The 22,522-nt window shown below is 38.1% G+C and overlaps 2 protein-coding genes across 7 annotated transcripts in view; both read left to right on the forward strand.

Annotated features, from left to right (window-relative positions):
• Positions 1–22,522, forward strand: part of kiaa0513 (KIAA0513 ortholog) — a 47,138-nt gene that overhangs the window by 2,596 nt on the left and 22,020 nt on the right. For 5 of the 6 annotated variants that reach the window (XM_032580934.1, XM_032580961.1, XM_032580970.1 and 2 more), the window contains exon 1: positions 21,183–21,314. The exons of the other annotated variant lie outside the window; for it this stretch is intronic. The gene's annotated coding sequence lies outside the window, so the exon portion shown is untranslated. Of the gene's footprint in view, positions 1–21,182; positions 21,315–22,522 lie in introns of those variants that run through there. 6 annotated transcript variants of the gene reach the window in all.
• On the forward strand, positions 6,014–17,272 carry LOC116731251 (fatty acyl-CoA hydrolase precursor, medium chain-like). The gene is made up of 13 exons (XM_032580922.1): positions 6,014–6,113; positions 7,398–7,596; positions 7,688–7,826; positions 10,896–11,032; positions 11,106–11,259; positions 11,379–11,483; positions 11,903–12,004; positions 12,947–13,087; positions 13,182–13,262; positions 13,794–13,932; positions 14,007–14,156; positions 15,511–15,583; positions 16,612–17,272. The coding sequence occupies exons 1-13, from the start codon at positions 6,047–6,049 to the stop codon at positions 16,751–16,753; spliced, it is 1,629 nt and encodes a 542-aa protein (XP_032436813.1). The 5' UTR covers positions 6,014–6,046; the 3' UTR covers positions 16,754–17,272.

Below are 22,522 nucleotides of genomic sequence, written 5' to 3' on the forward strand. Positions count from 1 at the left end.
GTTAATTTAGCCACCAGTTAATCTATAACACCTTGACCTCTGCTGTGTGTTGCTATGGGTTGGTGTCTCCTTTGGTGACCCCCGTGACCCCGCACAGGGCTCCACGGACATGCCGTGGTCACAGCACGACTCGGTTCTGAACAATACAGAGAAACATCCTGTATTGTTCTAATACACAGCACCACTGAACAATGTAGAGAACATTAAAATTGACCTCAAAGACATACAGTAATAGCGTTCCACACACATGCAATTATACAGAATCGTTTTTACATTTAAAATTCATTATTTTTTTTCTTAGACAATAAAGCTGTTTGTGTTTACTCTCTGCCGCTTCCTGCAGGAACCGATCCTCCTTCAGAAATGCTCCAGTTTGTGCTCTTATAGCTCTCTGACCCAAATCCAGTCCAGGTACCACCAGACTCAACATTGTATTTTAACAGACTGTATAAACAGCTGGATTCGGCTGGTGCTTCATCCACTAAGCTTGTTTTATTTGTAGCAGATTGGGACTTCATTCCTTTTATCATTCATTGAATTGGTTTAAAAATAGTTTAGTTTAGGTAAACAGTAAAGGTTCTGTGTTTTGCAAAGTAAGCCGAATTGCTCTGATCTTTATTCTCTTACATAGGATTAATTTGTTTTTACACATGGCTTTGTATTAAGTCCTGTAGGTGCATTAAATCTGAGTAGAAAATGACAGAATTATTTTTTATTTATTATTCCCATGGTTCAGAAGTCAGACTCCACAGGCTGGAGTGAAAAATATTTGGGTGAAAATATTATGCAGAAATGGTAAAGTTACTGGAGAAATGATGTGAAAATCTAATTCTGATCCGAAAACATAAAACATTTTTTTTCAATGTTACACAATGTAGCTGGAGAAACCATCACAAGAAAACGACTCAAGGTTCATCAACTGTAGATGATCAACTTGAAACAGTTTATATTTCTGTCAAGCAAATTAATTAATATTTTTATTAAGGCTGCAAATGGTAAAGTAAGAATGGATGTGGACTGGATGTTTTGTTCTGTGAGTAATTTTCATTTTGGGTTGTGCTTATAGAAAATGAGCAGAAATCACAATGGAAACTCACCTGCCTGCTTGGGAAATATGTGGTTCAAAATAATTATGTTTGCAAGTGCAGATTATTTATTTTTGCGACATTTTTTAAATACTATCTTATTTTTTATTTATCTATTTATTTAATCATTAAAGTAGCTGGTTGTGCTGTTTCTGGGTTCGTCTTTCTGCGTGTGACCCTGCAAGGACAAGCAGGTTCAGATAATGGATGGATGTATGTATGGATTTCAGTACTACAGTGGAACCAGAGGTTCTGACAGCAGCTCTTACCAGTTTGCAGAGGAGAGCTGGAGCTCTTCATCTGGTACCGGCGCTGAGGACGAGCCGGTCTTCACTCCTGTACATGACCAGGATCAAGTCTAAGCCTGCAAGTCCAAGTCGCGCTACAACCGTTAGCAGCTGAGGTTCAGCCAGTTCCGCTACACCCCAACAGAACCAGTTGTCCTCCAGCCACCAGTGTTTCCCCATCCTGGGAATCATCCTCACCATCCAGGACAGAAGAATGAAGACCTGAGGATCACTGCAATCAGGATGTTTGGACTCTGCTACTGATCTGGTTCTGGGTTTCAGAGTCCAGAGGAGTTGCTGCTTGAAACTGATACAACAAATGGCTTAAAAGTTTGACTTTTTCATTTTGTCAGTTCTATAAATATTAATACTGTAATGGTTCACATTGTCACTTGGTGAAACTTGAGATTTTAATGTCAATTGAAATAAACAAACCCTCAATGTTTGGTGTCCAGCACAAGAATATGAATTAAAAGAAATGAGTTAAGTTTACGGACTAGAAAATGTTAAACTTTTCAATTTTAGAATTTTTTTTTCTCAAATTTCTGAAATTAATCTAAAAAATCTGACATTTTTCTGGCAATTTTTTTTTGTAACTTTTGAAGCTTAGAAATTTCCTTGTTTCTTCTAGAACATTTCTGAGATTAATCTCCAAATTTCAGTGCTTTTTCAAGAAAATGTTCAACTTGTCAAAAAATTTTCCGTTTTTTTTTTTTAAGAAAATTTTTTAACATTTTCTGTTTGGCAGAAATTTGCTTTATATTTTTCTATCAACAGTGGCCCTAATGCGCCGACGTTAATAAACACACTTTTGTTAACATGGTGAAATTTGCACAAAGATGGCAGTGGGCACCAAATCTTAACTTCATCACAGCGATCTGTCAGAACCAAATGGATCCATGATCTGCTTCATCTGAGGAGTGGGTGCCCTGTTGCCATCGTTTTGCAACATTTAGCTGATAAGCCTCCACTGTCCAGTATGTGGCCGGGGAGGCTGAATCCAAACAGGTCCAAGGAGCACACCATGTTTGTTCATCCTGATGCAACAAAGTGTTTTCTCCTGGTTGTAGAGCAAACGGACAGCGTTTCCTAACCCAACCTGCTCCTCGTGTTTTTAAAAGCTGCATGGGCTCAGATGCTTTTAATCTGATTATTCCTCAGTTTATACTTGGAAAAATCCAACTGGTAATAGAAGAAAAACAAAGAACAGGCACAGAAAATGTGCATAAAAAGACATCAGTGTGAGGAAAGGTAGGCAACTCAAGAAACTCTTTAAACCACAAAAAATGTGCAAAATTGCAAAGGCATGAGTAACTGTTGACTGTGCAAAATTCCAAAAGTTGAAAATTCTCAGCTTTTCAAGCTCAAAAATGTCCTTTTTTTCTGATAATTTTCTTAGATTATTCTCAAAGTTTCTGAGGGGTTTTTTTCTTGGAAATTTTAAACATCTCAAATCCACAAAGTTTTTTTAAAAAATAAAAATGATGAGATTAATATTAAAAATAATTCTGAGTTTTTTCTACCACATTTTCCATATTTCAAGCTCAGACTTTTGCACGTTTTTTCTAAAAAACATAAAAAAATTAATATGAAAATCCATAGACTCCAACATGACATTAATACTATAGAGATGCAATTCATATAATCTAATAAGATTCAAAAGTCCAGAAAAACATACAGTAATCAGAAGTGTGACCAAGTCACTGTGTTGCAAGTCTCAAGTAAGTCTCAAGTCTCTGTCCTCAAGTCCGAGTCAAGTCTCAAGTCAGGAACCTTTAATTTCAAGTCATTTCGAGTCGTTTTTTTTTTTTTTTAATAATTTGCAATTATACATAAAATTCAAATATTAGACCATTTGTTCTTTTTAAAATATGTATTTGAGGTTCATTTGTGATCCTCTTATTCATCTGGTATTCTTCAAATCTGTCAGAAGTAAACAGATGTCAGAAAATAAATTACAGCCTTTCATGAATTACATTTGACTTCAGTTTACTCCTTCTATTCATAAATAAACATCAACACTACAACAATCATAGTTTTCAAAAAATGAAATAAGTATAAATGAAGTTATCACAAGTAAACTCAGGAAGGTCTGGTGCATTTATTTTTCTGCTTTTATTTCTAAGTATGTTAGTTTCAGTCCTCCGTAAATATGGGACAGATATTCTAAACACAAAATTTATTTGGGACAGTCACTGTATTGGTCTTTTTTTTTTTTCCCAGCAAAGCTATACTACTTGGAAATGGGTTCTGTGCGACATGTGACAGTCACGCCGGTCAGTGCATTAAGTCAAAAACAGTTGACTTAATGCACTGACTGCAGTAAACAATATATTGTCAATATAATTTTCCAACGTAGATGTCTTCAAATACACCAACCATCCTTAGATGATACTAGACCCGGCTCATCATCATGATGGGACAGAGAGACTCTGTTCCCTGTGTTCAGGTCCAGAATCTGCTTTCTGTTCCGGAGCCCCGCTCACTATCCACCGGCTTCCTGAGCTAACACGGTGCACATTATTTGTGGAGGCATTTGAAGGACCGGATTTATGGTAAATCATCACCAATTTAACCCGGAGTACACATGCTAACACGAAGTTAGCTAGAGTCAACTATCTTACAGCAAAAGAAAAGTGCCACCTACCGATCTTTGTGAAGCTTCAAATGCCGGACAAAGTTGGACGTCGTGGCATCTCCATCCGATATTCTCTTCTTGCATGTTTTACAAGTTGCAGTTCGTTTTTTAGTCGAAAGTTCATAACCTACGTAGCCTAAAGAAATTACTCGCGGAAGCATATTCGAGCGGTTATTTCGTATTTCGTTCCTGAGCTCTGTAGCTTTGCCGCGTTTTTTTAAACGTCCAAATCCTGTTAATTTGATTGGTTGTGCTGCAGCTACGTACACATACATACATAAGGAGAGAGGAAAACCATAGTGACGGTCTGCGCATATTGATACGGAATGAGTGACATTAATTAATGACGCCACTTTATAAATAATGTGTTTTAAATTTTAAGACTTTGAGTAAAAAATATCAAGTCTTTTCAAGTAAACAGCTTCAAGTCGAGTCAAGTCCCAAGTCAATGGCATGAAAGTCAAAGTCAAGTCCGAGTCTTTGAGCATTTTTTCAAGTCAAGTCTCAAGTCGTGATTTTAACGACTCGAGTCTGACTCGAGTCCAAGTCATGTGACTCGAGTCCCCACCTCTGACAGTAATAGCCCAAGAAGTGAACCTTGTGGCTCTCCATGAATAACTGTGATGTGAAAAAGTGTAAAATTTGCAAACCAAAAAATGTCTGATAATTATTTAAATCAACTTGCTACCTTGACTTCAAAATGTTTGAATGCATGTAAAAAACAAAACAAACCATCAGAGCTCATTCTTCTGGAATGGGGATCAAAACCAAGAGATTCTCCCGACTGTCTAAATCACATGTCAAACTCCAGTCCTCAACAGCCGCTGTCCTGCAACTTTTAGATGTGCATCTGCTGCACAACACCTGAATAGAATAATTAGGTCATTAAGATTCTGGAGAACTGATCTACACCAGAAGGAGGTAATTAAGTAATTTCATTCCAGTGTTTTGTATTGTGGCACATCTAAAAGCTGCAGGACAGCGGCCCTTGAGGACTGGAGTTTGACACCCCTGGTCTAAATAATCTGGACCACCTCTGATTTTTACATCAGCATGACTCAGCAGCTCAAACCTACCTAAGGTTTCTGGGCATGGAGTTGGAGGACAAGCTAACCTGGAGCACCAACACCAAGGAGCTGTTGAAGAAGGCACAGCAGAGACTGTACTTTCTGAGAATACTCAAGAAGAACCGTCTCCCCTCAGACCTGCTGCAGGCCTTCTATCACTGCTCCATAGAGAGTGTGCTCACGTACGGTCTGTGTGTCTGGTACGGCAGCAGCACATCCGCGGACAAGAAGGAGCTCCAGAGGGTTGTTAGGGCAGCAGAGAGAACCATAGGCTGCCCCCTCCCCACTATGGAACAGATTTACACTTCCAGGCTCCACAAGAAAGTTTTGGACATTTTAAATGACTCTTCACACCCTGGCCATGGTCTCTTCCAGCTGCTGCCATCAGGCAAGAGATACAGAGCAATAAAAACCAGGACAAATCACCTAAAAAACAGTTTTTACCCGATGGCAACCATGGCACTAAATTCAAAGGCATAAGAACTTCTGCTCTTGACACCACTTTGTTAAAAATGTAAATTCTGTTGCGACACCTCCAGGCGCTGCAACCATCTTCTGATGTCTATTTATTTCTCATTTTGTACTATTTATTTCTTTATCTTTGTATATTATGTATATACACATAACCTGCAGTTTAACTCGAGTCGAGCAAATCTCAATCTCGTAATCTGTTGATGACAATGACAATAAATCTTATCTTATCTTATCTTATCTGTTCTCCCAAGACATGTGACCGGCCTGTAAACTGTTTGTGCCTCAAATCTGTCCATGTGGGAGATCATACATGTGTAAATATTGTTGGGTTCAGAGAGCAGGATGGGTCTTTTTTATGCATAGAGGTTAAATAAATTTTAGACTTTGTTTGTTGTATGTGAATAGTGAAGGTACCAGAGGGGAGGGGCAGAACAGCAGGCTTATATATCTGAACACCGACTGTAAATCTTTGTCTTTTGTTCCTGGCTGCACAAGATGAGAACAGTGCTGCTCGTTGTTTTCCTGCTGCCTGTGCTGATGGTGGCGGCACATCCAGCACCAGGTAGGAAAAGGATTTTAAAACTTTTAATTGTGCCACTTTTCTCACTCTGTAAAGTCAGACATGTTGTTTTTGCTGCTGGATAAAAAGATTTTTGAAACTTGAAAATGAAAACAGCCTCTGGAAGCTGGAGACCTGTAGTTAAAAAATGACAATAGGTTGAGAGAAACTTTAACAAATAATTTTTAAAGTGTAAAAGTTCCTTCAAAGCATATTGGCATCAACTTAAGGAAGAAAAGTGCATATGGAGCATTTAATGTATTTAAGGCCACTGTTAATCAGGTATAAATTATTTAAAATAAGGAAAAAAGCTGCAGAACCAACAAATATAGACATTTATTATTATCTGCTGTTACCATCATTTTAAATACATCTTGTTGACTCTTGTGTCAAAAAAGTTTATTCCAAAAAAGTTTTGAAACTGAAAAAAAAGCCTCAAATCTAAAAGGTAGTTTTGATTGGGTGTGTTTGTTGTTTTTATTCCTTTATTACTCATAGTACATTATTTTCATTGCATTTTAATAAATGTGGTCTTATGATTTGCTGTTGTTTTTGAGCAGGAGTCTCTTGAAAGCAAGATCATAAATATAGATTACAAATGAGCAATAAAGTTTTGAAACTGAGAAAACCCCTCAAATCTAAAAGGTAGTTTTGATATTTAAAAAATATTTTTTGTTTATTAATGTTCAACATTTTGTTTCATCCCATAATATTTTACAAAGTTGGAACTTGTGCAGTTTCTCAGGATAAGCCACATGTTTTCTGTAGGATTTAATTATAGGGCCAAAGGCGGCCATTTTGAATCTGATGAACCAATTCTGAGTCAGTTTGGAGACGTTTTTGGTCTTTATCCTGCAGAAGAAAGCTGATAAAAATGAACTCTTAACAGCTCAGAGAGGAAGCATAGTGGGAACAAACAACATTATTCAGTTTCACAGTTAACAATCAGATACATTTAACCATATTTGCACAAACAACAATGAAAAGCATAAAATAATAACACTAAACCCTTTAACAGCCCAGTATAGTCAAGTAATACTTTTAAATTACTAGAACATTCTCATAAAACACCCTTAAAATAAATTGGCCCGTACAATTTATATTACTGTCTGGTAGCAATTTCTTTTTCAGTAGAAAGAAATGATATGTTGAAATTTAAATGTCATTTTGAAACTTTTTGGAGGCCATTTTCTCTGTGATACTTTACCAAACCAAATTTTACAGTTTTGAAAAGAGTAAGTGATTCGATAAAACAGAAAAATCATATCCTGTCTCTGTTCTCATTAGGGAGCAGCAAACTTGTGGTTTCTCTGAAAAGTGGCCAAATCAGAGGAGAATATGTGACTGTAAAAGGCACAGAGAGGAGGGTGAAGCAATACCTGGGGATTCCCTTCGCCAAGCCGCCTGTAGGGCCCCTCCGGTTCGCTGCCCCAGAGAGCCCGGAGCCCTGGGAGGGGGAACGAGACGGCACACAGCAGCCCCCCATGTAACAACCCCAAACCACCAAACAAATCAGCGTTATCCCAGAGACTCTTGTTCATGTCTGAATCTGCTTCCTGGTGTCCATCTGTTCTCAGGTGCGTCCAGGATCGAGAAATAATCGTAAATATTTCCAAAGCCCTGTTTACCAACTTCACGGTGCCAGAGGTTTCAGAGGACTGTCTGTATCTGAACGTCTACACTCCAGCTGAAACCACGCCAGAAGTTAAGCTGCCGGTGAGTTGAACAGTTGCAGAGATAGAATAGAATTACTTTATTCATCCCAGCAGGGAAATTATTTCGCAGTTACAGCAGCATAGAGACAAGACACACAACAACCACCACTGAGTATCAATTGTAGACAAATAAAAATAAAAATAAAATATAACATGCTGTCAATATATAGGCAGCTTAGAGCAGTCCTTGCAAAGATCAACAGAGATAAACAAAGAAACAGTGAACCAGGAGTACCTTGTTAAAATCTACTCACAAGAGACCCAGCTGGAGATAAAGAAATGCACAAAGAGGACTTACTGTAAAGGAGAGTGCACAAAGTTTAAAGCTGTTAAACTTTGCTAAACACAGCTAAACACAGAAACACTGAGGCTGGAGTATTTTGTTAGAATGTCCTTGTAAGAGACATGGAGAACCAAAGTGTACTTTCTATAGGAAAGAAAAGAGAGTACACACAGTTAATGGTGGGATACTGTCAATGGCTATCCAGGATAGAGACATGGCTAAACAAAGAAACACTGGAGTGCTTTGTTAAAACATGCCTAAAAGACACCCAACTAGAGGTAAAGAATTGAGCAAAGAATACTTTCTATAGATCAGAAAGGAAAGTACAGAAAGTAGTGTCTGTTATCACGCAATAGCCAGCCCCGCCCACTGCTCACAACTTCTCCTGGGCTGACTACTGACCAGTTCTCTGTCTAACAGGTCCGGAAAATCTCTGAGCCCTGGGTATTACCCTGTAAGAGATCTATAAGAGATAATCTATTCAAACTGGTGGCGAAAGCGATTCGTCTAGCTCTAACTACCTCCAATCCAGAAGCTACAACCCTTTACAGTTAAGAAACAATCAGCTGAGTAGCCCTCGCAGCTGCATAATTCCAATAACCGCTTCTGTTAACGGTAGCTCGCTTCCTAAAATATAACTCGCTCTTGGAACCGGCTAGATTAATTTTAGTGACTTAGATATAAGTCCCAGGGTCATTATTTATCCTCACTAAAGGAAAGTGTGAAGCCACCTATTTTCTAGAATCATGTACATTAGTTTTACCTCAATTAAAAGAACTGAAAAATAATTAAATGACTCAAATAATCCCAATGTCCACCAACCTCATTAGAATTTTATAGTATAAATTTATTAAGCAAGCTTAAGCAGGCATATGTGACATACAAATCAATGATCAATTGTGTATAATTCAAAAGCAGTGTAATAAAATCAACATGTATAATCATACTATCCTGCCTCTTTTCCCTAACCTATGTCGCAAATTCTGAGATGGAATTTTAGGGAGTAGATTCAACTCACACCCAGGTGATAATGGATCTTTGGCAACAGTGACGTCCAGAATCCTTGGTCAGAGTTTTTCGTCCGTGTGTGGAAAAATCCTCCTCAGAATAGAAGCAAGCAGAACGGGTCCAAATCCTTTGAAAAACCCAGCTCTTTCTCCCTCCGGGATCTTGGTCTTTTCTCCAAGTCTGTTGCAGAGTTTTGAGATCGTTGAGTAGAGTCAGGACCGACGGTCAAATCAGGAACCAGGGCTGTGGCAGTAGGATCTTGTCCCTTCTTGGCGGCGCGAAGTCTCGACTTCCCGTGGTTCTGAGGTGCGGTCCTCTGCTGTTTCTCCATCTGCTTCTCCGTGTCAACCAGTCTTCGGCGCCGCGGACTAAGAACCACTGTTTCCTTATTTTAGCCCTCTTTTATACGTTTTTCCACTATGTGTGTGTATGGAGGACGTGATTTGCTATTTTTTTCTTGAACTTCTGCTTTTCTTTCTGGAAAGCCCCGCCGGCCCCCAGCCTGTTTACTGACTCCAGTGGAAAGTCCCTTCTTTCCCCCCCTTGCGACATTTCCTGCCCGCAGGACCTCACCCTTCATGCTGACTCTAACATTATAACTTACTCTCTTTCTATAACTCACTATATTATCTGTTACAAATCATTACCCACATTCAACCTGTATTAATCGTTATCATAAATCATCAACATAACTATTTACATTGTTGTTACCGTTACAGATCATCATTCAAAAATACATTTCAGAAAGTTATTCAGTGATTACTTATACTCATTTTATCATACATATGCAGTTTCAATTAGTACTGTAATTAACTCGCAAGATTGCTTTATTTCTCCCAAGCTTTTATACCTTTTCTGCGTGTACCTGGAAAGATCTCACACCACATGCCAGTTTTCTTGACAGTAGATGTCAGGAAAAGATTTGTCATTTCCTAAATCCAGGAAAGAGACCCAGCTAAACACAGATAGGACTGAGCGAAGAGTACTTTCTATAGGAAAAAGAGAGAGTATACACAAAATTAATGCAAGAAAACCCTGTCAGTGACTCCATCCAGGAAAAAATCATGGCTAAACACACAAAGGGAGAGAGTACACATAGTTAATGGTGGGAAATCCTCTGTCAATGACTATCTAGGATAGAGACATGGCTAAACAAAGGAAAAACTGATCCAGAAATACTTAAAAAAGCTAATTATATATGGAGTTGTCATGCATTCATTGGATGACTTTATATCTTATATGAATTAATCTACTCTCCTCTGAACACAGTAGCTGTGGACATTGAGAACTTTCTAAGGAAAGAAAAACAAGGGAAATTAGCATATAGTTTGCTTTCTGTTGCTTTAAACCAGGGGTGTCAAACTCCAGTCCTCAAGGGCCGCTGTCCTGCAACTTTTAGATGTGCCTCTGCTGCACCACACCTGAATAGAATAATTAGGCTCTGGAGAACTTTTCTACACAACAAGGAAATAATTAAGGCATTTCATTCCAGTGTTTTGTACCTGTTGCACATCTAAAAATTGCAGGACAGCGGCCCTTGAGGACTGGAGTTTGACACCTGTGCTTTAAACCTTTCAATGTTTGTGTAGTGTGTAAATACTGATTATGTAATTACATTTTCACTGAGCTCAACTGATGTCAATGTGTAAACATAAATATCGACCTCAGTCTGGGCTGAGTCTGTGTGTACAGTGTGAGCTTCGCTGCATGCTGCTATAAACTGTAGTTCCTATATCCAAAGGTCAGCTGACACCTTCAGGCTCTTGTGTTGTGATTCAGGTGATGGTGTGGATCCACTCAGCAGGATTTCTGGCTTTTGGTGCTGCCTCCATGTACGATGGTTCCTCATTGACTGCATATGAAAACGTTGTGACAGTCGTTATCCAGTACCGTCTCGGCATCCTCGGATTCTTGAGGTAAGAAAGTTCTGATGTCCAGATGTTGTCCAAATGATTGCCTAAAGCAAGAACTTTCCTTTTTTTTTTGAAGCACTGGAGATGCACATGCCAAGGGAAACTGGGGTTTTTTGGATCAGCTGGCTGCTCTCAGGTGGGTGCAGGAAAACATTGAGGCCTTTGGCGGCGATCCACAATCTGTCACAATCGCTGGGGAGTCTGCAGGAGGTTTCAGCGCATCCATACTGGTAAAGAAAACTCCTTCCTGGGGAATGGAAGAGATCACACACTTTTTAAAACTGTTTTATGTTGGATATTTATCACTCCATTCCTCCTGATAACTTACCAAAAGTGTCTTTCTGCACAGACTCTGTCTCCCCTGTCGAAAGGACTCTTCCACAAGGCAATCTTTCAAAGTGGAGTTGCAACTCTTGGGGGCCATACTTCGGATCGGCCTCTTAATCAGGCCCATGTACGTTTGAATGTGTTTGTTCTCACTCCTAAGGTGGATATCTCCATGATTTGTTCCTTTGGATTTGCTCTTTGCATGTCCCACTGGCAGGAAACAATGCAAAGGAAAAAGTCACAAGGGAAGAGAGGAGAGTCCTATAGCTTTAAGATATAACCAGGGTCAAACATCAGAATCTAATTTCAGAGTTACTTAATCAGGATCAATAATGGATGTACGGACGGACTGACGTTTGGTTAGTCCAGATGGATGAATGGTCTCACATTTCCATCCATGTTGATCTGGACCCATTTTTTTACATGAATAAATTAGAAATGGCTCAAGACTTTTACACACTTCTCTGGTATTTGCATCATGTTGGTCCAGTGTGACTCTTCGCTTGTCTGTGTTTTTAATGACCTCATTTCCTGTCTTATTGCCAGACTGTTGCCAGGCTTGCTGGATGTTACATGAACAGCACAGAAGAACTGGTCCAGTGCCTCCGAGGGAAAACTCAAGATGAATTAATTTCTGTAGGCAAACAGGTAAAAGAACCTTTAAAGATACTGTGGCTGTCCACCTGTGTTCTGTAATGTGGTTATTTTAGGGATCGTAAACTAATAAATACTTTTTCTTATTTCAATTTATTTAGTTTATTTTCTCTTCAATATTGTCAGTATACTTTCTTTTTCAAAGCTCTGATTTAAGTATTGTAATGTTAAAAGCAGAATCAGCCAGAACCCAAAACGCAGCCACAACAAGAGGATGTTTCACCAAAGGTTTTATTACAAAAGTAATTGGTGTGGGAGGGTGTGGCCTCACTGGTGGAGTCAGGGATGGGGGATCCACAGAGGTCAGGAGTCCAGCCAGGGGCAGGTAGGGTAAATGGACAAGGGGAGATCTGGGGGGGCTCAGGGGACAAGCAGACGACAGGGAAAAAATCCACCAACCAGAAGCTGAGTCTTGAAACGGTCCGGGGTCATGCACGGGAGGGTCTCAGGCAATGAAAATCCAGAATCCAGAAGGCAGGAGGCAGGGTCAGAGACAGGCAGGGTTCAGCAACAGGACTTTCAGCAGCAGAAGGATTAGGCAAAACTCTGTGGTCAAAAACAGGCAGGATCAGAAACCAGAAGACTCTTTGGAACATGGGACAACAAGGCTTGAAAGCTGTGACAGTGACAACAGACGATCTCGCACTGAGCTGGTGACGAGCAGCTGTTTAAATAGGAACCAGCTCAGTGCAGGTGAGGGCAATGAGTAATCAGCATTGCCAAGGCAGAGCTGAAGGGCTGGAAACATGACAAGTATGCTTTGCTTTGTTTGCCTACCAAGATGGCGGTTCAGTGGCATGCATCACTTCCGGTTTAGACTTGTTGGAACTTATGTATTCCTTTCTGGCTGTGAGAGATTGTTGGGTTTTGTGTTGGGAGCCTTTTTTCTTGCTTCTGTAGCCTTCACATGCACAATGTTTTGTGTTTTGTGTGCAGATCAAAATTATACTCGGAGCCACTGTTGATGGCGAATTCCTTCCCGGCACACCTGAGGTTCTTCTGCAGAGGAAAGAAGTTCTGAACATCCCAGTGATGATGGGCGTCACCAACCATGAGTTTGGCTGGATGTTGCCTCAGGTGGCGTTAAAGTTTCAGCGATGACACGTTCCAGGTGTCTCTGTTTGATGTTGAAGTATTCTGGACTGGTTTGTTCTCTTTTGGTGGATCACAGATCTTCACTCCTCCTGGTTGGGATAAAGGCATGAACCTGGAGACGGTGATGGTGATGGTCCCCTTGTTTAATCCTAAAGGGGTGAGATTGTGAGAATTGCTTAAATAAAGCTAGAATCACAGATATTTATTTTTAGTTTGATGACCAAACTCATAAAGAACTAGAAAATGTTATCTACGTTATACTGCAAATATATTAGTACACTTAAATTATATTAACACCACTGAAAAAAGAGAAAAGAATTCTGATTTTAATCTCAGAATTTCAACTTTAATCTCAGAATTTTGACTTTTGATCTCAGAAATTTAACGTCAGAATTCTGAGATTTAAGTTAAAATTCTTCTGTTTTTCATTGGCCCTAATCCTCTTCCGTATAAAACAGTCTACAAGTAACATTTCAGCAAGATATGGGAGCTTGTTTTAAGTTCATAATAATTCCTTAATATTGATGAAAATGTCCTAGTCCACTGTCAGATTATTTCACCTATAACATTGGAAAATGTCTCATTATAAGTAGAAAACCCCAAATTGGGGCATCCAAAGAACTCTAAATATGGAAACAAGCCTTGCCTCTGATTTTTACTGATTTATGAACCTCTGTCTGTGTTTCAGTCTTTTGCCAACATTCTCATCGTGATTAAGTATCTGAAAGACGCAAAAACCCCACAGGACATCCGAGACGCCTTCACGGAGGTCATAGGAGACCTGGTCCTGGTGCTGCCCACCATCAAGGTGGCCGGATACCACACAGGTCAGAAACAAAGATGGCTGACCCACTGTGCTTTGGTCTGCATCTCTGCTCACACCTGTTCCTCCTGGCTCCAGACGCGGGCGCTCCGGTGTACATGTATGAGTTTGTGTACGTTTCGGATAGACCCATGCCCAACAGGCCGAGCTTTGTGAAGGCGGACCACGCTGATGACGTCGGCTACATGTTTGGAGTATGTTTCTGGAACGGACACATCAGAATTACTGGTTAGTATACAAGCTTCACAATGATGATTACCACATCGAACGTCTTTTAGTCGAGTGTACCTGCAGGATGCTTCAGTTCCAGTTGGTGTCTGATTTCTAGAACAAATATCTTACTACACTTGAAATAAGAAAAACAAAACTAACTTACAAATAACTTTTCAGCAAGATATTGGAGCTTGTTTGAAGTAAATAATTCCTTAATATTGATGAAAAAGTACTAGTTCCACTGTCAGATTATTTTACTATTATCATGGGGAAAATGTTTTATTATAAGTGAAATAATAATCTGCCACTGGAAGTTGTACTTTTTCATTAATATTAAGAAATTATTTACTTCACACAGCTTAAAAGCTTAATTAGTTTTGTCTTATATTAAGTGTACTAGAAACTAGATTAAATAACTGATTTTGTGTTTTTGCAGTGTAGAATGAAGTCTTGCCTCCGATTGTTGTTTTTTTTCTTGCTCTGCTGCATTATATCTGCAGATGTTAGAAATGTAAGTCAAGTCATCTTCCATTCACAACTAGCATTATGTCTGGAACAATCAGGAGTAAGCACCAGAGTCCAGTTTGGGATTAGTTTGAATATAAGTCCATTCCCACCAGCCGTGTTTAATTTGCTTTAATCCAACTCTAGTCAGTTTTTATAGAAAGTCAGTTTTTTGGGGAGAGATATGAATAAGTAATCGAACCTGTTAGCTTTGATCTCGGTTTGGTTGAAGTGAATTCTGATGCTGTTTGAATACATATATGAACGCTAGGCGGACCGGAGACCACTCCAGAAGCAGGAAGTGGACTATAACACAGGGAATTCTGGGTAAATACTACTAAAATAAACATGCAGTCAAGTGCTAGTGGGAGAAATTACTTGTTGTCTTTATCAATCAAAAGAGAAACCCTACAACAGCTAAAATCTGAAAATACCCTAAAAATATCATCTTCAGAAGTTTTTGTATCATGTCCTTCACTAGTTCTTGGTGCAGCGCCCCCACAGGTCAGGAGGAGAACAGGTTTTTCAAAGGGTTTGGATTGTTTGACATAGTGCAGTGAGAAAGAGAAAATCAGCAGCTGAAAATGTAATAAATGTTGCAGTTCTGGTCTCCAATCCAACCGAGTCTACCGGACTATCAGGTGTTAAACACTCTAACTGGGTATAAATAAAAGGGATTGTCTAAATCAAAATATTTTCTAAAAAATGTGATTTTATTTTAGGATTTTGTTATACAACTCTCTGTGAAGTGCTTAAACTTTCTGCTGGAAAGTGTGGCTGTGTTAATCCAATGCTCCCTCAAAGCAGTAATTATCTGAAAACAAACTTCATTCTGTGGCTAAAACTCTTCTTTTTCCATCTTCAGTCAACTGCACTGATCAGGATGAGAGGTTTTCCAGGACCATGATGTCTTACTGGGGAAGTTTCGCCAGAACTGGGTAAGAAGTGAACATTTGGCCAAGTAAATAAATAACATCAATAACTCTGAAGATGCAGAAAGATTCTCGTCTCGGAGGTTTGCATACAGCTGGATTTTGAGACTAAATCTGAATAAAGATCACATCTGTAGATATACAAGTACTGCATTTGCATTTTGCAGAGAAATTCAGACTTTTGCAGCTTTAGTGCATGTTTTGTGTAATATTTCCTTAAGTCTAAAAAACTGACCACTTAACTAATGCTCATCTACTTTATAAATATTTTAGTATTTATGAATATTTTTTCAGTTATTTGATTAAAATGAGTAAATTTCTGCTAAATAAAATCAAAACTTTCTAGAAAAATCAAGAAAAGTTTGGAATGTGAAAAGTCAAAAATTTGCTAGAAAAAACTGAAATTTTTTTAGATTGTTATAGAAATTTTCTAGAAAAGAAACTTTAACATTTCTTAGTTTCAAAAGTAAAAAAATTGCTTGAAAAAAACTCAAATTTTGGCATTAATCTTAAGAATTTTCTGGAAAAAACATGGAAACGCCAAATGGAAAATGTTCCATTTTTGAAACAGAAACTGCCTTTTTTTTATGTATATATATAGACTTTCTCCAAGATTATTCTCAAAATTTCCGATTTTTTTTCTACCAAATTTCAGACTTTTCAAACACAGAAACTTAATTGTTTTTTCTAGAAAATCTTTCTGAATTATCTCCAAATTTTTTAGTTTTTTGGCGGGAATTAATTCCTGGTTTTTTTCCCCTTTCTTCAATGATCCTAATAATATGACGTCATAATGAACGCATCAAACTGAAAAAAGCTGCGGGTTTTTGGTAGAACTGTACCCGCAATAGTCACTAGAGGGCGTCCTAAGCAACCAAAAGTAATGGAAGAAGATTTGCACATTTAATGGAAGAAAAGCTGTGTGTTCTGCAAAAAATAAGACAATAAATTTGAAAGCTTCTTCCTTGTTTCACATGTAATTATCCAGATTGTTTATTTCTGCTTGTGTCTGCCTTGTTTATATTTGTCCCCAGCTCTCCTAATGGTCCTGGTCTGGTGAACTGGCCGCTGTACGACAGGCAGAAGCAGGAGTACATGGAGCTGGGTCAGACCCAGTCTGTGAAGCAGAAACTGAAGAAGGACAAGGTCGATTTTGTCACTGCCGTTCTCCCTTAGAGGCTGCAGCAGATGGAAGCAGCAGTCGCTAAAGCTGCAAACTGAGCATCGAGTTGTTTTATTTTTAGCTCTGCTTTTTAATAATACTTATAATGCAGTTAATGCTGATCACTGCCTGCAACATCTAGACTTTTTTTAGTCTTTTGATTCAGGCTGCTTTGCAAACTGGATGTAATTAAAAAATGTCTTCATTCATGTCATGTAATTGTTGTTTCGCTCTTATTTTTCTACATTAGATTAAAGCAGGATGCATGAATAAAACATCACATCTTTATCAGAGTTGTTTGATTCATGGAGAAAGTTTCTGCACAAAGTTTCTTTCAAACTCTGGCCGATTAGATTGATAGTGACTTCCTATCAATCTAATTGAAACAGAAGCTCCAAATAATTGCTATGAAACAGGGATGTCCAAAGTGTGGCCTGGGGGCCATTTGTGGCCCTCAAAATGACTTTGTTTGGTCTGAGACCACAAGTCAAGAAAGGTTAAAAATGTGGCTATCAAAATAGTCCCAATTGGTGGTGAAAAAAAAAACTCAGAAAGATGACAAAAGTGGGTAATTCACCATCATGAAGTTTTCATTCAGATTTCAAACATTCCAGCTCTTTAATAACTTTAAATCATTCTCTTTTTAAATTCCTTTCAAACTCTGTTAAGTTGTTGCTTAGTTTAAAATTGTCTGGATCCTCTGGTTTCACATTTTGTATCTTCAAATATCTTTTTATTGTTTATTAGAAAAATATTGACAGATATTGTACAAAATCATGTCAAATTTTAACCGATTTTCTATTGAATTACCAAAATAAATCTTTTAAATTGCATTCTATTTTGTTGGGCTTGTGTTTTGCTTGTTGCTTATACTCTCTGGTTAAAGATAAGTATATTATTTTGGTTTGTTATTTTTTAACCGAGAAATACCAAGTACACCTCGCTGCAGCAAACAGAATGGGGTGGGGACGGACCACTGTCAGTCTCATACCTTATATGGAAATGGGACTATTTCATTCCGGAAATGAAGGGGGCGCTAGTGACACTATTTCCTGTACCGATCGTGTTATAATAATTATACTAATAATAACGTATTTTATTTGACAACGCCTTTTAAAACACCCAAGAACACTTTCAACATTAAAAATACAAATTAAATAGTAAAGAAATGGCTACAAAACGTGATATGTCACGTGGTATGTCTGTCACGTGGTAAGTCACTTTTTTATTTCCAAATCTTTATTAAATCTTTATTTAAAATTATATTAGTAACAAACAATCTAGAATAAGCAACAATAAGGAAACATTATGGAGATGTATTTATCTATCCTTACACCCAATCTATCTCAAACAAAAGTAATAAAACATGAATCAAATCAATATTTTGGAGACAAATGTACATTACATTAAGAGCACATTTATCCATCCATTAATTATCATGATTGATCCCTATAGTGGGGTCATGAGGGCTGCTGACCCTGGACAGATCGCCAGTCCATCGCAGATTAAGAAAACAGATATAAACAAATGAAGTTCAAATAATATATTTTGATGTTGTGAATGGTACTCTTAAAATAAATAAGTTAAAATCTAAAATATAATAGCCTCTGGCTTATTAAATAAGAACTAGATGGAAAAGAGGTTTGGTCGGTAAAACATTTAGTCAACAATTTTGGCCAACTTAGTACGTCCATTCACAGTGCACTTTTGTTGTTTATTTGCCAAATATTTTTCTTATTATTCACATTGTGAATATAATTTACAAACAAACCAAAGGACTTCTGAACTTCTAACAAGTGCCATTCTGAAAACTAGAATATTTTTGGTTGCAGGTGACCTGGCTCAGCTATTATCATTGTTTACCATAATGTCTCATTGGAAAGTTTTGCTATAAGGACTCCAGTTCAACCAGTAAACTGATTGGTGTCCCACTATTCCATTTAGAAATTCCATATCAATTCTATCAATTGCAATTGATTCATAAAATAAAGACCTTAAATATCCAATTGTTGCAAAACCCAAAGGGATTAATTAAAACTTTAAATGTAGCTTCAACCTGGAAAGACTCACACAGAGAAAGTTTTAGAAAGTTTATTTGACAAGAAATAATCTTTGGCCCTCGGACCCCGGCAGTAGACACTGTGCTGGTAACTGCCAGAGAGAATGACCTTTTTTCTATATGAAAACCTTTTTGAATAAAGTCACTGGTTACATAAATTAAACCAGTGTGTAAATTCTAACTATAACTGTCTTCATCTCACCTGCTCAGCCAATCACCTGATCATGTGTCTCCATCCCAGCCTAACGGCGCCGGGCTCATCTCCTCCACCCTTCATAAAGTCCGGCTTGATGTGTGCAACTGCTCCTCATCTGAGCTTCCATCACCTCCACCCCGACTACACCTTCGCTCTGCTCGTTTAATCTTGTTTGTATCTGAACAATATGTTTCTTTATGTGCTTGCTTTATTACAAAAAAACCCAACAGTTGATTCTGACTGTTAAAACATAAACAACTTAGCTGTATGTCAGGTTTGTAAAGAAAATTTGTATTTATTCCAGTCATTGTTCAAAAAGTATAGGAAACATTGTATTTACACATATAAAATATTGCAAGTTATTAGCTTTGCTTGCATTTAAAATGTTTAAAACAAGGTTATCCTATTGTTAAATAACGCTGTTACAATATATTTACAACTACTTTATTGGTTCTACTCTCTCCAACAAATTACAGCCACAATGTAACTTTGTGTGGAAACGGCACCATTTCTATGAAAACTAAATAATGTAAATCAACTGAACTACAACAAAAGGAACATTCAAAAATGTAAATAATATTGAAAGAACACATTATGAAAAAGGATGACTGCACAAGTCAAAAGGCAAATATTATTTAGCAGAAATGATTTAAAATGGCATCTCACAAAAAAAAAAAAACGAACAATGTGTGACAACTGAAATGTGTGAAAGACTGTGGAAAGCAACTAATATTCTCCTTGCATTCAGTATTGACAGCCAGTGCAGTGTCCAGGTCGGCCATCACAGTAGTAACCAGGGTACTCTCCTCGTCTTCCATCGCCGGTGAAGCCCACAGTCTTTATTTTACCGGTTGCAGGAAGAACACGTTACAACCGCAAAAGGAATCCGGTTTTCTGCCTTGAATCTTTTTGAAAATTTGCCCCAGTTGATCTCACCTGTTAATGAAAAATCGATTTCATGTAGTTAAAATCTAATTTCACATGTTTTAGGTGAAAAAAGTCAAAGGTCCTTACCATCCAGCCAAGCAAAGTGAGTCTTCTTCCTGAAAACTGGCTCAGACTCAACGGCTTCAAAGCACTTGCAGGTCAATGCCAAGGTGAGGTAAGCTGAGTCTCCCTGTGCTGGTATCACCTCCTGGAGAACAGCTTCAAGAACATTCAGAGGCATCTGAAAATAACAAACAAAATAAAAAATCACATTGCACATTATGATCAGTAAAACAGTAGTTAATAATAGCCATTTCACCAAATACTTTGTTACTCTTACTAGTGTAGTTTATTGCAGTTACTTACTAAAACTATATTTAAGTAGTGCTACTCTTCATTAGAGTATCACATCTGGGTACTACACCCAACTATAATGGCTGCTGTTAGTTTATAAAATATATTAGACTTTCCAGAAATTTAACATTGGTGTACAAAACATATTTTAAAAAGATTAACCTTTAAAAATAAAAGAGAAACACTAGAAAATTGGTAAGTATGTAAAAAATATTTTATATTTTTCAAGTGTAGTTATACATACCGTTATGTTGAACCATAGCAGTTTGTGCTAAATGGTTCTGTAGCTTGTATGAGCAAAGGGAACAGCAATATTTATGTTCATGTTGCAAATAGATACGTGGATCTGTATAATGAAAATAAAAAACAGTTTGAGCATAAAATACATTTCTCAATTATACATGTTATCTACTTTTCTATTTTTATCTAATGGTGCCCAGCGGGATAATAATTAGCTATGCTACATGCTAAAATTAGCCTTCCCCTGTATGAATTACGAATTTCACTAGTTTACAGCTGTTAATTGTATTTTCAACCTAATCTAGAAAAGCGTATTGATTTACTATGTGAAAAAATTTAAGAAGGTAAAAATACCTTTTGTTGACTTTGTGAGTTTTGCATCGTTGATCGTGAGCCGAACACCAGTGGAAGAACCTCTCAAACTTCTTTCTTTCTTCTTCCGTTCCTCTTAACTCCGCGTCTTAAGGTATTTATACTAGTGATTATGAAAATAGCGCCCCCTTCATTTCCGGAATGCAATAGTCCCATTTCCAAATAAGGTATGGGACTGACGGAAAGGTCCGTCCCCGCCCCTTTCTGTTTGCTGCAGCGAGGTCCTTCTCCGGTCCGTTGATAACGTCTTCGCAGCGCTGATTGGCTGCTGCTCCTCCTGACGTCATTGGGTCCCCCCTGTCTTCGTCCTCGCATCTACTGGCGCATGCGCAGCAGAGTACAGTCTCACAGTGGAGGAGGTTGATCCGTAGAAACACGGAGAGTGGGCTTACTGTTGTGTCCGGACTCCATGGGACGGTTCGTTCAGGTACAGCTGTCTGTCACGCTGTTGTTTTATTTTGAATTCCTCATGTTTACTTCACCGGAAGTCAGGTTTCATCCTGTCTGTGAGTCTGAATGGCCCCGGGGTCACAGTGGACTTCGGTTCTGGTTCCTTGACCTCTGCTGTGTGTTGCTATGGGTTCGTGTCTCCTTGGGTGACCCCCGTGACCCCGCACAGAGCTCCACGGACATGCCGTGGTCACAGCACGACTCGGTCTCCAGGAAACGTCAGTTGTTTGTGTTTACTCTCTGCCGCTTCCTGCAGGAACCGATCCTCCTTCAGAAATGCTCCAGTTTGTGCTCTTATAGCTCTCTGACCCAAATCCAGTCCAGGTACCACCAGACTCAACATTGTATTTTAACAGACTGTATAAACAGCTGGATTCGGCTGGTGTTTCATCCACTAAGATTGTTTTATTTGTAGCAGATTGGGACTTCATTCCTTTTATCATTCATTGAATTGGTTTAAAAATAGTTTAGTTTAGGTAAACAGTAAAGGTTTTGTGTTTTGCAAAGTAAGCCGAATTGCTCTGATCTTTATTCTCTTACTTTGTTAATTTGTTTTTACACATGGCTTTGTATTAAGTCCTGTAGGTGCATTAAATCTGAGTAGAAAATGACAGAATTATTTTTTATTTATTATTCCCATGGTTCAGAAGTCAGACTCCACAGGCTGGAGTGAAAAATATTTGGGTGAAAATATTATGCAGAAATGGTAAAGTTACTGGAGAAATGATGTGAAAATCTAATTCTGATCCGAAAACATAAAACAATTTTTTTCAATGTTACACAATGTAGCTGGAGAAACCATCACAAGAAAACGACTCAAGGTTCATCAACTGTAGATGATCAACTTGAAACAGTTTATATTTCTGTCAAGCAAATTAATTAATATTTTTATTAAGACTGCAAATGGTAAAATAAGAATGGATGTGGACTGGATGTTTTGTTCTGTGAGTAATTTTCATTTTGGGTTGTGCTTATAGAAAATGAGCAGAAATCACAATGGAAACTCACCTGCCTGCTTGGGAAATATGTGGTTCAAAATAATTATGTTTGCAAGTGCAGATTATTTATTTTTGCGACATTTTTTAAATACTATTTTATTTTTTCTTTATCTATTTATTTAATCATAAAAGTAGCTGGTTGTGCTGTTTCTGGGTTCGTCTTTCTGCGTGTGACCCTGCAAGGACA

This window comes from Xiphophorus hellerii, chromosome 2 (genome assembly GCF_003331165.1).
Source record: "Xiphophorus hellerii strain 12219 chromosome 2, Xiphophorus_hellerii-4.1, whole genome shotgun sequence".
NCBI lineage: Eukaryota > Metazoa > Chordata > Actinopteri > Cyprinodontiformes > Poeciliidae > Xiphophorus > Xiphophorus hellerii.